Below are 16,295 nucleotides of genomic sequence, written 5' to 3'. Positions count from 1 at the left end.
GACTTTTAACGGTTAATTGTGTAAGTATAAATACGATTTTACCAACTCTAATAGTAGATGGCGCTGAATTCTCTTATTTCTCAAAAAACAAATTCTCACCACTAGATGCCTCCCGTTGTTCATTGTCATAGTTTTTATGTGAGAGTTTTCACTGAATCTTGCGTGCTCGCATAAAATTTCTCCATAAACACTCTTTTAAAAATTAATCAGTTCAATTGAACGTGGTTTATCATTCAATATTGACTACCTTGATCCTCCTAAACAGGTAAGGTTTTACTGATCTTCCCTGATTTTTTTAAAATTGTTTTTTTCGCATCTCCTGCGATTCTTGAAAAGTTTCCATTTACCCAAAATTTACTACATTCCTTTGATTCCCTTCTCTTATCAATGCACAAAACATATAACGGGGGGAGGGCTTTTCTTAATCTCTTGCCGGTATGTCCTTTTGATTGCAATTAAGGAAAATCCAGAGGCGAACTTCTTTACATGCAACAGAATTCCTAAAATATTTGCTCTGGGAATTGCTGTACTAAATTGTTTGTTCTAAAACTGAGATTAATTTTATTTTAGAACTACTAAAAGCGCTGTGATATGTAAAACCTGGAAATATCCTATTTTGATAATAGCAATAATCTAGACCTCATAGGTCCATTGTAGATTTGTTTAGAACAAAGTTCTAAATTAATAGTCTTTCCTTTTATTAAAAGTTTTTAAAGGATCCCGATTGTACTTGTTTATCCTTATAGTTTTGAAGAATATTTTGCAATTTTTAAATGCGATTAAAAGATCTTTAGTACTAATGGTACTTATTAATAATTTGTTAAATAAAGAAAGATAACAAGTTTTAGATTATTGGAAAACTACTGATAATTATTTATTTTAATTATGTAAATTAAAAGAAAAGACTAACACAAAACTTTGTACTAATCTTTGCTGAAAATAATGTTTTACTCAATTCCTCGGTAGTATAGTGGTCAGTATCCCCGCCTGTCACGCGGGAGACCGGGGTTCGATTCCCCGCCGGGGAGGATGATTTTTTTCCTTCGATCCATCACAGTACTTTCTTCAAATTTATTTTAAATAATAGGTACTGCAATGTACTAAAATAAAAATCTCCTAAAAATATATTTTTTTTAAATGAAAATTGATTTTATTTACAAGTTTAACCCTAAAATTGTTCTAAAAAATCGAAAAATGACCTACAATAGAACAGATAGTATAATTTTGGGCAAAAAGTTAGACACACCGTCTTGCTCAATTGCATTTTATCGAAAAATAATGAAAAAGTCTCAAAAAAGTGCAAAAAACGCCTGAAAATTAGGTGTTTTTGTCATAAGTTGATGATTTTTCGTATCTAGGCAATATAATACCTCAGATCGATACATAAAATACACATACCCGGTGGGAAATGTGTAGAAATAGACCTAGCCAAGTCCCTGCCCGGACACCCATACTATGTGACAGTACTAAAAGGTTAGAGAAAATGCGGTCAAAGCAAAATGGCCGCTCCGCAAAGATGGCGGAGCTGTTACTATTCGGCTCCCGATGTCTGCCCGAATGATGGCACATAAGCACGAGTGGTGCACGAAAGCGAGGCGAGGTGTGACATAGTTTGCAGCCGCTTGGGCCAGCTCGACCGCTCGACGTCGTCGTCTTTTCACTTGATTTGAGCGATTCGACTCTTGCACAAATGAGTTTGTGAGTTCTGTGTGGAAGAATATTATTGAATTTTTGGGAAAATTTCCATTTTTTCTCGGTGAGAAATTGCACTAAACAATTACTTGTGACTCTGTGGGGGTTTTTGTGATGATTTAAGTGGGAGTTTTTGGAGATTTTCAGGGGTTTTTGTCGTGAAAAAAGTTGGAAAATGCGAACTAAACAGAGCCGTATTCAGGGGGTGCCCATCGTGCAGATTGTGGCACAAAGTTGTAGGCCCATCCGGGACGGTTTGTGGGGTAAAAAGGAATTAATGAGAAACAGAAATGACCAAGTACGGCCTCTTTATTTGCTTGTAGACCGATTTTAGCAAAATAATTTTCACGAATTTTCCCAAGAAATTTGTTAAGTTGGGGGATTGTTTTAACACAAAGTTTCTCTTAATTTTTGCCGGGAAATTAAAAAATAATTATGGGGAGAATTAACTATTGAAAGGCAAGAGTAATGTGGGAGGAATTTCCTCGTTTTTTTTTAAGCATTTTGCGCCAAAAGAACCCTAAAGTTCCTAAAATGTGATTTTTTTCTTGCAGAGAAATGTTTTCCGCCGAGGATTTGATGATACCGCTCGCTTCAATGTTTGACTATGAAGGTATTTATTTCCGGAAAATCTTTTTTGTTAATTCTTTTTAATTAAAAACTTAAAATTCATTTTCTTGTTAGATGCTCCTCCTGATCAGAGATCATCTTCAACAAGGCGATCAACAACCGCCCAAACGAAGGACTACAAATGGGTTCAAATTGAGGATACTGCTGTGCCGGGTAAGTAAATACTTTTTTGATTTTTCTTTTAACCCTTCCAACTCTTACTTTCTTTGCTTTGCTTAATTCGTTGGCTGTATCAGCATTTGTCGTATCTTCATAAAGAATTTATCGAATTTATTCAGGAGATAGAAAAACAGGTGATGATATGAAGATTTTCTGTTTATTTTCTTAATTATTTAACCCTTTAGCTTCCTATGGGTCATACTAAAATCCAAATATGAAGGCAATATAATAACTTTCCCGAATTTGAATAATTTTGAGTACTTTTTTTTTACATTTTTTTAAGTTAAAAATGCGCTCAATTTACGTAAAAGAGGCAAAGGAAGATGTTTTGACTGAAAAATATTTTCCGAAAGGGTTAATCCGAATGTAGCTATATTTTTTGCGAATTTTTATTATCTTCTTTTATTTATTTTAACCGGACGTTAAAGTAAATTAAAAATTAAATAAAGAAGATAATTATAAAGCAAACAGCTTTTCAATTTGGGTTAAGAAATGTCAAAAACATTTTTCTTACTCCTGAAGGATTTCCCTAGACAAAGTGACCAATTCGCCTTTTTTTTCAAGCGTCACATAAATTAAAATCTACTTAATATTTCGTAATAAACTCTACATTTTTATGTAGGGAAGTTCAATTACTTTAAGTTCGCCGAAAGAAATCTTGAAAAACATTTTCTTTTTGACAGGAAGTCAACGTCAAAGTTTTGAGGTTAGAAACCTCGATCATCTGTGTTAAAAGGATTTTTACAATTATTTTTAATAGGAGATCTCTTTTGAGAGATTGTGAAATTAAATGTTTTTATTTTTCTTGAGGTTTTTCTTAAACTTGGTTTTCCGGTGTTGGTCACATTTAAAGACTTATTATTGAAGAGTAAGAAAATCACTTTCCGCCATCTTTTGTGCGACGCCATCTTGTGGTTTTCCTTAACACTCGGAGGACTTTACTGGTACTTGCTACCAATTTGAACCTAAAAATCGTCACAGAATAAAATATATTGGACCTATCTCGATGAATTTATCATCTATGTGTAGGGAATTTTAATTACTTTAAGATAGAAGAAAGAAAATCTCGAGAAAAGTCTTTTCTTTGGAAGATAATTGAGGTCAAAGTGAGAATCCAACGCGGAGGATCAAATTGGTAGTAATTACCAGTCAAAATCCCATACATTTTTGCCGTGGTTTTGAGGTTATGTTTCCCCATATTTCCCAAATAAAGTACTCTTGTTCACTTTTCCTCGGTGAAAATCATTAATATGGACTAATTTTATTGCCGAAAGTGACTAAAAAGTTACTTTAAGAATCAAAGTTTGTGATGATTTAGGCGTAATAATAAATTAAGTGAAATTGTAACTAAAAAAGTCGTTTGAATTGGCAATTTTGCATCGATTCGACGCATTTTTTTTCACTGACGATTTTCTCAATTAAATATTTAGTAAATAGATGCAGGAATGCTTGAAGGAGATTGAGAATTAGTGAAACTATCCATCCTCGTTCAATAAACTGATTAATAATTAATTATTGAGCATATTTTATCAGCTGGTAGTTATTACCAATTTGATCCTCCGCGTTGTGCCAAATATTGGGTCCTCCAAGTGTTAACACACAAAGGTAGGTTTTTCTCAGGATTTACTGAATGGATTTTAATGGGGTAAAAAGCAAATGAAAGAGGAAATATCAATGCAGATTTTGATGTACCAGAATTTTGAATTTCCACTCTGGGGCTGAGAAAAGTGGAAAATGTGACTTTTGTTTGAATATTTTTGACGTTTTTTCACTTTTCTCAGCCCTAGAATGGAAATTCAAAATTCTGGTACATCAAAATCTGCATTGAAATTTCCTCTTTCATTTGCTTTTTACCCCATCAAAATCCATCTAGTAGATCCTGAGAAAAACCTACCTTTGTGTTTTAGGGCAGTTTTGTGGATAGGTCGGAAAATCTCAAGATGGCGAAAAGTTATTTTAATTTTTCGATTTTTATTCAACAAAACAAGAAAGATTTCTTCCAGGACATTCAAAAAAAATTATTTAATGACCCTAAAAGAAGAATAAGTCTCTAAGAAAAAATTCCCTTCCTTGTAGACTTTACGGTGCAGTGGGATAAGGGATTGAGCAAGAAGCAGAAGGATTTCTATCGCACAAAGTATCCCACTGTGGATAAGGTGATGGAAGATCGTGTCCACTGTACATCGTGCGATACTCACTTGGGTACAGCTCCTATTGACGAGGTGACAATCCGGGAGCATCCTGTGCTCAAGGTTACACAGTGCAGCAAATGCTATGCCTTCTACACAAGTGGGGAGTTCGACAAGGGGGAAGATGGGAGTGAGCTGTACTGCCGCTGGTGTGGTCAAGGTGGGGAGGTGTACTGCTGCGCTGATTGCCCCTATGTTTTCTGCAAGAAGTGCATCGTGCGGAATCTCAGCAAGGACACGATTAAGGCAATTATGAAGGATGACAATTGGGTGTGCTTCTCGTGCAAGCCCGAGATAACGTGGCCACTGCGGGCTAAACACTGGGCCCTGATGAATTTCATTGAGAAGCAACGTAAAGTCATTCTATCTCAGTATGTTTCGGATTTGGATGTAAACACCCTGCTGAGTCGTGATCTGACGACGTGCTGCCAGAAGGCAACACCAGCACCGGCGAGTGCAAAGAAATCCACCACCCCGAAGGTTACACCCGCAAAGGCACCTGCCACAGTGGGGAAAGCAACTTCGGTGATCCAGAAGACGCCACCTGTGCAGAAAGTAGCTACGCGAACACGAAAACGCGGTGATCCGGATTACACAGCAGCCCCACCGTCTAAGCGTCCAATGACTGAAATTCCCTCAGGTGTTGTACCCAATGAGAGGAGCCAGGATGAGGTAGTTTGCACCCCAGATATTCTCAGTATGTTTGAGAGTAATACAGCAGAGCAGACACCGCCGCCACTGACGCAAATCCCACGTCAGTATGGTGCATCGGCAGCAGCTAATGGCACTCCAGTGACGGCGACGGCATCCAGTAGCCGAGGGGCGGCACAGAAGAAGACTCAAACCATTACAATTGCAAATCAATCACCGGCAACCCCCATCTATCATACCATCAATGGGTATCGTATTGATTTAAATTCAGCCGCCAGGCAGGAGACAATCCGTCTGCCCAATGGGAAGTTGATTCAGGTGAAGAAGCAATCAACACCGCAGACACAGACGCAACAGTCATCCCCGCAGATGCCACCACTCATTCCACCCGCAATACGCGGTATGCGGCCACAGATACCGATCCGGTCGCAGCAGCTTCCAGTTGTACGGGGCGTCAATCAAGCACAGCCCCGGCGGCAGGCACAAGCTCGGCAGCAGCAGATACGGCCACAGATGAATCCAGCGGCTCAGCAGCAGCGCCCCCTTATTCTCAATGGGATGATGCAGCCGCAATTCAATGTGCCGCCACTCATTATCTCCCAACAGGCCGCCAATACGCCCTACGGGAAGGCTAAAATGGAGCTGGACAACAGGGTGAGTTATCAATGTACTATTAAAAGGACATTATGCATAATGTACGTTGCCCATCCAATACTTGAAATTATTTTTTTTACGCATAACAAATATTTTTTAAAGTAGAAAAGTTTACCCGGATGATTCACAGTTTAATATGTTTAGATTGGTCCCTACCCTATGATACAAGTTTAATGATGAAAAATAAGAAATAACTGAATGATAAACCTAAAAGACTAAAGTAAAATTAAAAAAAAAAAGTTCGTAGAATCTAAAAGAATTACGAAACGAAAATTTCTGCAAAAAAAAACCTAAGAAACCAGGCTAATTTCAAAGAAGTCACAGTAGTCTTAAGGTCGTTAATACGTTCTGAAAAAGCGTAAAAACAGAATGATCCCTAAAGCTTTAAAAATATTTCAATTATTTTTTCGTTTTGCGGACCCAGTTTCGTTTCTTGTTTCTGTGTTTTTAATTTTGTTTTTTTTGCTGTTTCTTGTGTTTTTTTTTGTATTTTCGAGATCACTTTTATATTTTTCATGTACATATCTTGTAGTTTTTCGGTTTTATACGTGTACATACAAGATTTTTCTACATTTCGTAGATTTTTCTGGTTTCTCATGTTCCATGATGAAGTTGAATCAAGTTAGCTTATCACGTCTGAGCTTTATCAGATTTCACACGTTTTATGAAACTTTCTCTGGTTTAACGTGTTTTACGAAACTTCTGTCGAGTTTTACGTGTTTTATGAGACTTCTGTTTACGTTTTACGGGCACTTCTATAGAGTTTTGCATGTTTTACGGAAGTTACTTTCAGGTTTCTTATATTTTATGAAACTCTTGTTGGGTTTCACTCGTTTTACGGTTTTTCCTTTAACGTTTTACTGCACTTGTATTGAGTTTCACGCGTTTTACAGAACTTCTATTGGGTTTCTTACGTTTTAAGGAACAGGTATCGAGTTTCTTATGTTTTACGGAACTGCTTTTGGGTTTTAATCGTTTTACGGAACTTCTATTAGGTTTTTTAGGTTTCATGTATTTTTTGGCAATTCAATCGAGATTCAAGCGATTTACGAAACGTCTGTCCAATAAGAGGCGTTTTACGGAATTTCTGGTAGATTTCACGCGTTCTTCGGAACCTAAATTCGGTTCTACGCGTTTTATGGAATCTTAATTGGGTTTCACTCATTTTAGGGAACAGTTATCCGTTTTTCTTACGTTTTAAGGAATTGCTATCGAGTCTATTATATTTTACGAAACTTCTATCGGGTTTCTTACCTTTTACAAAACTATTAACATGCTTTACGAATTACAGAACGTTTTTTTTTTTCAAGTTTATAATACTTTTTCTAATATTTTGTGTGTTCTGTAGAACAACTTCGAACTTTTTACGTTTTGCAAATTCTTTCCTCGTTTCTCATATTCTGCGAAACCTTTTTCTTGAACGTTTCTCTGCAATAATATTAAATACTTATCCTGATTTTCTTTACTTTCTAGATACGCAATGGTCAGGAGATTTGTATGCATATTATTGGCAAGATGAATACATTGGTGGCATCAAATGCCTACAAGACCATGAAATCCCAGAAGGATGTCAAGGAGATTCACATTCATTTGTCCTACCTCCTGACGTATGCAATTAATCGCTTCAAGACACTCCAGGAGAAATCAATGGAGAACATGAAGACTCTCGGATTTGGGGGTGATGTTGCGAGTATAATGTCCGGGAAAATTACGGCTTCAACACCCGAAGAGGGTGATGGGGATGATGATGACATTGAGATTGTTGAGCCGCAAACAACATTAATTGATTTAGCATCAGATGAGGAGGATACGGTGAAGGAGACACCCGAAGAGATCACCAAGGCAAAGGAATCACAAGTTTTCCTTGACAAATTGAAAATGCAGCCGAAGATTTTGCTAAAGAAACTCCCAGGGAAGGAAAATGCCACAAAGACATCAAGTGATGAGGAGGAGAATGAAAAAATTGTCCGAGATATTTTAAATGAAATTCTCGATAAAGTTTTGGATGCTGTTGCACCGGAACCACCCATTGCAAATGGTGAGGAGGTTGGGAGTGATGCTGCGGATAAAATGGATACTTCGGATAAAGCAGGGAAGGATGGTGTGGAGTCAATGGATGTTGATGGTGCTGCCGATACAATTTCCATTGATGACGATGATTCCGATGATGTTGAGGTGGTTGAGAAAGTACAAAATGACGAGGAAGCAAAGGAGGACACAGAGGAGGCTCCAAAAGAGTCTTCAAATGATCATTCTAATGATCCTGATGTTGCAATGCAAGACAAGGAGGAAGGTAATTCCGCAAAGGAAGACATTGAAGCTGAAAAACTCCCTGAAGAAGATGCGGAAATGACTGAAATTGACTCTGGAAGCCCTGGAAGCAGTGAAAACAAAGAGAATGCAAAGGAGGGAGGTGAAGAAATGGCAATAGATGACAAAGAGGAAGAAAATAGCCGAGAAATTGATGCAAAAGAAGCTCCTGATGATGAGAACAAGAAGACGGAGAATGGAGATTTGAAGGAATCATGTGAAGACTCAATTAAATCCAATGAAGAGGCGAAGAAGGAGGAAATGCCTGAGAAAAGGGATGAGGAAAAGAAAGCCGCGAAGGAAGATGAAGATGATTCAGATAGATTAACAACTGATGGCTACCAAACGCCACCTCCTGGCTCAGAGACAGAAGAAGTAGCATCAAAGGCTTCTCAAGAAGACACCGCAACAAAGCCCAATGAAGAAGATGCGAAGGATGTTCCGGAATCTCCTGCATCGCCAGATTCTACCAATGTTACCGCACCACCACCTGTTGAGGACGCGCCAAAGGGGTTTGAGGACATTGATAGCCCCGATGAGTTTGACGATGCCTTGGATACACCAGCAACGGAGGATGATCTCCTGAATGATCTCGACTCTCTCGGGAAGTTTTTGGATAATTAAGGAGGTAGGAAATTTTATTCTCAACTCTTCCCCACGCTAGTTAGGCCCCTAAACTATTAATCTATTCATCTCCTTTTTCATTTATTATTTTTTTTTTTTAATGAAAATGTCCAATTTTTTTACGAAGAATATTTCAAAAATTCGAAATATTTTTTGTCTTTACTAAAATTGATAAAAATCTGATCAAATATAGTCCAAAAATATATGAATTTTGCTCGAAAGCAAGAAGAAGAAATTATCTAGAATTTCAAAGGAAAAAAAATTGAAATATGAAGGAAAAAAAATTAATCTAATGAAATAAAAACTGTAAATATAGATATAAAATTAAATTAAAAAAAGAAGATTTTCTCTTTGGAAAATTTCTTTATTTTAGCAACATTCACATTTCTTTCTTTCTTAGTTTTTTTTTCACCGAAATGAAAAGAAATTTATAAGATCTTTATTTTGTTTATATTTTTTATATTAATTACATCGATCGGAAAGAAATAAATAAGTTTCTGCAAATTTTCTTTAGATAACATTTCTTTTTTTTTTAGAAAAATAGTTTTTTTTTGCCATAAATATATATTTTCTTCTTTTGATTTTTCTTTTTCGGTTATTCTATACAGAGATAGGTCTTTACAATTTTTTTTTATTCAATAAGGCTTTTTTTAAAAGATTTAATTATTTTCTTTTAAGAAAACAAAAGAAAAACATTTACACTTTGATGGATAAAAAAAATAAGATCGTAATAATGTATAATTAAAAAAAAACTAATGTAATTTTAGTACGATAGAGCACATAAATAAATTGAAACTTGAGACAAGTTTTCATTTTGCAAAACAAAAGCTATGTATTATGTTCATATTATCTTAAAAATATGAATTTAAAATAAACACTTAAAAATATAGAGAACGTTGTGTTTCTTTTTACTTCTTCTATACATCTTATAAAAAATTGTTTCTTTGCAAAAATGCGTAGGAGGATGCAGATACTCGGCTACATGAAAGGCAAATATGTGAGGTTAAGAGGTTGATTTTGTTAAAAATCTTTCCTTCAAACTTGATTTTTTTTAAAAAGATTTTGACAGTTTGTTTTGTTCTTTTTTTAGACTTAAGATTTTTGAAGAAAGGCTTGAGTTTTCTTAATATTTCTTAAGTTTCTTTTTTTTTTTTTTTAATATTCCTTAAGTTTTCTTTTAAAAACGTCTAAAGTTTTGATAAGAATTCTTAATAAAAACTTAAGATTTCTTCAATTTTTCTTAAGCAAAACATAAAAATTTTTTAAGTCAGGCTGAATCAGGCTAAATTCTTATAAATTAGTGAAAAAGATGTACTTAGCCTAATTCAGCCTGACTTAAGAAAACTTAAGTTTCGCTTGAGGAAATATCAAAAAATATCTTAAGTTTTTTCCTAAAAGGAAAATTAAAAATGTTTTATGAATTTCCCCCATAGCCCGATAGTTTGTTTTTAAAATTTTCTTTCAAACATTTTAAAATCTTCTTTTAATAACAAATTTTAATTAAAATTCTTTTATTTTATTCATTATTTCTTAGTTTTATATTTATCTTTTTGAGAAATTTTTAAAATTATTGTTTGAAATTTTCTTCTTTTCAATTATTTTACATTTTTCCTTAATATTTAACCTGTCAAATTCTTTAAACTTTTTCACAGAATACTAACAAAATCTTACAAAACTGTTAAATAAAAAAATTAGAAGAAATTCTTTAACAAAATCAACCTTTAATTAATATTTTATTTTTGTCTCTCAAATTATCATTTATGACACGGCGTTGAGTAATAAATACTAAACATAAAAAAATATAAATATTGTGCTTGCGGATGCATTTCCAGAAGTTTCTTAAAGAACTGCATGGGAGAGAGAGACAGTGCAGGCAGTGTGTAGGATGTTCAGTAGCGGAAATGTCCTTTCCTACCGCGTCCTTGATGGTACACGCGGAGTGGCGTGTAACTGCCATTGGTGTTTGGAGACGTATTCCCAGCTCCGTTGGCACCTAAAGTAAAAAAAAAGAAGAAGATTTATTATTTGACAAAAAAAAATGAGCAATATACGGGTATCATTCAGTGATAGGCTCTTTTTAAAATAATATTCTCAGCCCCAAAATGGAAATTCAAAATTCTGGTACATCAAAATCTGCATTGATATTTTCCTTTTCCATTTGCTTTTTACCCCATCAAAATCCATCTAGTAAATCCTGAGGAAAACCTACCTTTGTGTTTTGAGGAAAATCACAAGATGGCGTCGCATCTAAGATGGTGGAAAGTGATTTTCTTATACCTTAATAAGTAGGTTACAAATGTGGCTGTTCCCGTGCCAGCCAGCATCGGGAAATGCTGAAGAATATTTTCCATTTAATTTTCCCTTACTTTACCCTCTTGATGAAATCTATGAAATATTGAAATCTAAAATCCATTTCACTTGTTATAAAAACCGTTTGGTTTAAATAACCATTTAAATATCCAGCGGTGGAACCGCATAATTGATCACACACACACACCCTCATACCATTGAAGATCACCAGAAACAGTTTCCCCCGTGTGCTGATTGTGTGAAGACTTTTATGCCAAATTTGTGGAAAGAAAATTGAATTATTTAGTTAAATAAATTACTTTGCTGTGAAATAAATTGTGATAAGTGAACGGAGAATTGGCTGTTTTATTGGGCATCGTGAGGGAGGATCTCCAGGTATCCTGTGTGAGGATTCAGCAGGATTTGCAGACTTCACGTGCTCCCTCGTGGCACCTCTTATGGGAAATTGCACCCGCCGGAGAGCATCCGGGAACCCAACAAATTTTTTGATCCCATCTCGCCGAATATTAATATAATCATATCATTGGTGAGCGGATTATTGTGGGAGGAATTAAAGGGAGAAATCAATTGGATATACCTTAACCATTGCTCTACCACTATCATTCAAGGTGAGACGGCGCATAGAGCTACAAATTGAGAGGGAATTGTTCTTAAACGTTGTCCTACCTATCTTTCAAGGTATTCACATACAGTGGCAAACATTGGAAAATCAATCATTTAGAAAAACCCCAAGAAAAATGAAAACATTAAAAATATGTCAATTCCAATTATTTACCCAAGAGTCCCCCCTTAATGAATAAAGGTGGGTAAACGCACGCGCATCATGTTTATTTTAAAAAGAGCCTATTGCTGAATGACACCCGTATCTATTGAACAGCTATAAATTAGGTAGTCATTTAAGTTTGTGCTTCCAATAAAGACACGTTGTTTGATTTTATGCTTTTTCGGTGCAAGTTCTTTTGAAAAGGAAACAAGAGTGTTGAAAAAAAAAATGGCTGAGGTAGAAGGAAATGGATCAAATCAGTATAACAGACACGCACTACCAGAGTTTCTCAATCAAGATTTTCTCTTGGATGTTTTACGAAGCGTGGAAAATGACAAGGCTCTTGTGGTACGTGATGGTTATTCTTGTCTATTTTAACCCTCCATATACTGTGACCAAAACACTTACGCGCATTACTATTGAGGGAGGTGAACGATCCCATAGAATATTTCGTAAAAAAAGCGAATTATTTCGGTTAAATGAGCTTTTATAGACTCCTTGGTACTCCTTGAGAAGTCTTTTGTTCACTTTAGAACACAAAAATAATTTTAAATGGATTTTTTGATGATTTTTGCAATGATTTTTTTGGGGTTAGAATCGTCTAGAAAGAGACAAAGAGTGACAAGGCGAAGAGAAAATGGAATTTTGACCGTTACACCAATTTTTGAATTCCCTCTTCTTACATTTTTGTTAATAACTTTTTTTCTAGTGGTCGGATTGACCTGAAATTTTTACACAATCTTCTCAGATAACCAAAGAACTTATTTCCAAAAGCTTGGTTCTATACCTTTAAGAACTAATGCGCAATTAATTGAAATATAGCACTGGGGTCGGTCACTTACCCCTCATAGTATACAGAGGGTTAAAAAAACAATTTAACGCACAAGGATGATAAATTCTTAATTATTTTCTTATTAGATAACAGAGTGCAACATAGCTCCTGCAACTAAACCAGGTGATCATCATGGAAGTATTATGTTCAGAGCAAAGATTTCCTATAAAACAAGAGGTAAAGATGTAATATCCAGATCATTTGTCATTAAAACTAAATCCGTTGACGAGGAACCGAAGAAGAAAATGTTGAAGGAATGTCCTGCTTTTGAAAGAGAAATCGACATTTACATGAAAATTCTTCCTGAAATGACACGTATTATGGAATCCATTGGAGATCGTGACCATATAGCTCCAAGGTTTTATTTTTTGTCTTGAAAAATTCGTTTTTTTTTGTTCTATAAATTTTAATCTTTTTTTTGCAGATTTCTCTATCACAGTATGGACCCTTTAGTTCTCATTTTTGAAGATATAACCACATTTGGTTATGAGATGCATACGGAACTTTGTAATTTTGAAAATACCGCCAAAGTCGCAAAGAAATTGGCCAAATTCCATGCACTTTCATTCTACATGCACGACAATGTTAGTTATTTCAATATATAGGGGAACGTGGCCCAATTCGGACCACCGCCCAATTGCGACCTCCCCTTTTTCTCGTAAATGAAGCAATATTATAAAATTAGTTTCACTACATTATGAAGATATTATAGTAAGGTAATGTTAGCGCCTAAAATAAATTAATTTGGTACACAACAGGGCAAATTAAAAATCAAAATTCATTTTCAGCACTTGGCCGACATTTTCTGATTTTAGAAACGAAGTTGATATGAGTTTTTTTCCCACTATTATGTCTCATATTATGCCGCGTTTCTGTAGCTTAGAGGGTCTAGTTCATTACTTGATTTACAATTTTTTGAAAGATTTTAGGTATTTTAAGTAATTAAGTGAAAATGTAATACATGCAAAATGTTCTAATTGCGACCCCCAAAATGTTCCAATTCGGACCGTCTATTTCCACCATTCACCACGGTAAAGCAGTCGCGCATGCGTGTAGTGGTGTGGAAGTGTCTTTCTCACACAGACCGCCCTGTATTTTGATTCCAGGAAAATCATTATTTTTTTTACATTTCTTGAAAGTTTTTTCGCAGTGAAAATGTTCCTAAAGCCAAAGGGGAATGCAGTTAGTGTAATTTACGCATTCCTCAAAAGAATTTTCGTGGATTTTCTGGGAATTACGTCAGTGAGTGCGCAATTGTCTGTGTGTGTGAAATTCCGTGTAGTCACCTCAAGGGCGAAATGTCAAAACAATGTGGGGAAAATTGAAAATAAATTCTTGATTTTCCGGCTTCTCCGTGTAATTCATGGCAGTTTTCCTATTTATAGTAGTGATAAAAGTGACCTACTAGTGAAAAACCAACAAATTACGGCAAAAAAAGGGGGTCGCAATTAGAACACTCGGGGGGTCGCAATTAGAACACCGTGGTGAAAAAGTGCAATTTTAGCACCTTTTTTTAATTCGACTATTACTCAGAACAGGTAAGAATTAGAAGGTTTGCATCTATAGAACAAAGTTAGCCTATTAAATGACCTTTCCAATGGTACCAAACTTGAAAAGATTTAATTCATTTTAATATGACTTTTTTCAATCCTTCTGAAACAGAATTTAGGGGGTCGCAATTGGGCCACGTTCCCCTATACATAGTATTGTTTCTGTAGAAATTTTTCCTTTAACTGTAATTTATCATTTTAGAAATATGTTTATAATATTGATTTCCCCCAATACAATGGATTACGAATCATCCAAGAAATCATTCTTGCAATACCAATGATCCTCGCTGGCTTAGCATTAATGAAAGAAGAAGTTAAAAAGTGGGAAGGATATGAGAAGATAGCTGAAAAAATTGGTGATATTACAGAAAAACACCTAATCTCATTACTTGATATGTACAAACCAAATCCTGAACCCGGATTCAATGTTCTTTGCCATTCAGACATTCATATTAAGAACATGATGTTTATCAAGAAAAACACGGATATTGATAAGATACTCCTACTTGACTTTCAAATGTGCTTCTGGGGCTCCCAAGCTGTAGATCTGCTCCACTTTCTCTATAGAATTGGTGATGCTTCAGTGCGACTACGACGCGGGGAAATGGTTAGCATTTACCACAACACATTCACGGACTACCTAAACCAACTGGGGTGCCTAAGGCAGGGCCCAACGTTGCTTGAATTAAATATCGAACTCCTAAAACTGGCCCCCTTAGAACTCATCCTGGGCATATGGTGTCTTCCTATGAAAAATTTGGACTCCAGCAAATTCGATGCGGCGGCTCTTGAAAATTCAACACCAGAAATATTTCCTAATATGCTAAAAATATTTTTAAAAACTCCTAGAATTGTGGAAATATTCAAAGAAGTTCTTCTGCAACTTTACTACAAAGGAGCCTTGGGATAAAAACTTCATATAGAGAATCAATTTTTAATTTAAAATCTAATATTTTATCAAATCTCTTTGTTTTTTGTGAGCTTTTTGGTGGTGGAATAATAAATAAATTAATTAATCTTCAACCATTTTGTCTTCACGATGATTTTAAAAATAAAAGGATGCGCCATATGATATATAAAAGAAATTTTATCTGGCTCAGAGTTGGGCAATTTCATGTAAAGTATACAAAAATGTAAAAGAAGATGTAAAGAATTTGTAAAAACTATATTTGAGTGAGAAATGAGCGGAAAAAACCTAAAGTTTGATTTTTCTTTGTTAAAACTAATTTAAGTACATAATTAACTAAAAGTCTTTAAATCAAAACGTTGTTTCACATTAACGAAAAAAATTAATTTGTAAAAAGTTTGTTAATTTTATTAAAAGGTTTTAAATTTCTTAATATGCAAAATTGGTCAGGTACTTATGTGGAAAATCATCTTTTAAATTGAAACCCGTTAAAATATTAAAAAAAAGAAACTTAGGTTAATATTAATATGTAGAAAATTTCCTTTTTGTAAAGAAACCGATGAAATATCCTGGATTTCATTCTACTGATGATCTTAAAGTCCACTAAATTATTTTAAAATTGATACTTTTCTTATTTCGATTTGAGTTAAAAACTTAGATATATTTTTCATGGAGAAAACTTACATTTTAAAGGTAAAATGTTAAAGATTTTTTTCATAAGAAAAGAATGGGATGAAGAAAGGGAATGAGGTCAATTTCAACAAAATTTCTTCTAAATGGGGCTGAAAACAATTTTTTCAAATCTAGAAATGAACTTTCCCATAAAAGTATGAGAATTTACGAACCTTTAACAAATTAATTTTATCTCTATTTTTAAAACTTTTGAATGATGTTAATAAAATCATAAATGCATAAAAAATTACTTTACAATTTTGTCTCTGATTAAGATTTTTGTGTCTGAATAAAGAAAATAATTTTTTACATAATTTAAAAAAAAAATATTTTGCTACTTAAGTTCTTCATC

At 34.7% G+C, this 16,295-nt stretch overlaps 3 protein-coding genes and 1 non-coding gene across 10 annotated transcripts in view; 3 read left to right on the top strand and 1 right to left on the bottom strand.

The window, feature by feature from the left end:
- The first annotated feature begins 150 nt into the window (after nucleotides 1–150).
- Nucleotides 151–9,803, top strand: LOC129795945 (uncharacterized). Of its 3 annotated transcripts, none has more exons than XM_055837517.1 (5): nucleotides 151–265; nucleotides 2,247–2,305; nucleotides 2,377–2,475; nucleotides 4,558–5,975; nucleotides 7,449–9,803. In XM_055837517.1, the coding sequence occupies exons 2-5, from the start codon at nucleotides 2,251–2,253 to the stop codon at nucleotides 8,907–8,909; spliced, it is 3,033 nt and encodes a 1,010-aa protein (XP_055693492.1). In that variant the 5' UTR covers nucleotides 151–265; nucleotides 2,247–2,250; the 3' UTR covers nucleotides 8,910–9,803. The 3 variants fall into 3 exon arrangements, with proteins under 3 accessions (XP_055693492.1, XP_055693491.1, XP_055693490.1); XM_055837516.1 differs by lacking the exon at nucleotides 151–265 and adding an exon at nucleotides 1,630–1,756; XM_055837515.1 differs by lacking the exon at nucleotides 151–265 and adding an exon at nucleotides 1,676–1,698.
- On the top strand, nucleotides 957–1,028 carry Trnad-guc (transfer RNA aspartic acid (anticodon GUC)). The gene has a single exon. It is a non-coding gene; the product is annotated as a tRNA-Asp (tRNA).
- Nucleotides 9,337–16,295, bottom strand: part of LOC129795946 (uncharacterized) — a 29,033-nt gene continuing 22,074 nt past the window's right edge. For all 5 annotated transcript variants that reach the window (XM_055837518.1, XM_055837521.1, XM_055837519.1 and 2 more), the window contains exon 5: nucleotides 9,337–10,902. In XM_055837518.1, coding sequence (XP_055693493.1) covers nucleotides 10,799–10,902 — 104 coding nt within the window. In that variant the 3' untranslated portion in view covers nucleotides 9,337–10,798. The remainder of the gene's footprint in view (nucleotides 10,903–16,295) is intronic.
- LOC129795947 (uncharacterized) lies at nucleotides 11,893–16,190 on the top strand. The gene is made up of 4 exons (XM_055837523.1): nucleotides 11,893–12,330; nucleotides 12,901–13,172; nucleotides 13,239–13,398; nucleotides 14,567–16,190. Exons 1-4 carry the CDS (start codon nucleotides 12,211–12,213, stop codon nucleotides 15,272–15,274), a joined length of 1,260 nt encoding a protein of 419 aa, XP_055693498.1. The 5' UTR covers nucleotides 11,893–12,210; the 3' UTR covers nucleotides 15,275–16,190.

Source organism: Lutzomyia longipalpis, chromosome 4 (genome assembly GCF_024334085.1).
Source record: "Lutzomyia longipalpis isolate SR_M1_2022 chromosome 4, ASM2433408v1".
Lineage (NCBI taxonomy): Eukaryota > Metazoa > Arthropoda > Insecta > Diptera > Psychodidae > Lutzomyia > Lutzomyia longipalpis.
Note: the sequence above shows the minus strand (reverse complement) of the source record. Positions and strands in the feature narration are given on the sequence as shown.

Bases quoted from the DNA above. Each gene is read 5' to 3' on its own strand.
- LOC129795945 (XM_055837515.1), top strand. The intron at 2,476-4,557 runs GTAAGTAAATAC...CCTTCCTTGTAG, and splicing joins TGAGGATACTGCTGTGCCGG to ACTTTACGGTGCAGTGGGAT. The intron at 5,976-7,448 runs GTGAGTTATCAA...TTTACTTTCTAG, and splicing joins AAATGGAGCTGGACAACAGG to ATACGCAATGGTCAGGAGAT.
- LOC129795947 (XM_055837523.1), top strand. From the start codon at position 12,211: ATGGCTGAGGTAGAAGGAAATGGATCAAATCAGTATAACAGACACGCA. The intron at 12,331-12,900 runs GTACGTGATGGT...TTTTCTTATTAG, and splicing joins AAAATGACAAGGCTCTTGTG to ATAACAGAGTGCAACATAGC. The intron at 13,173-13,238 runs GTTTTATTTTTT...TTTTTTTTGCAG, and splicing joins CGTGACCATATAGCTCCAAG to ATTTCTCTATCACAGTATGG.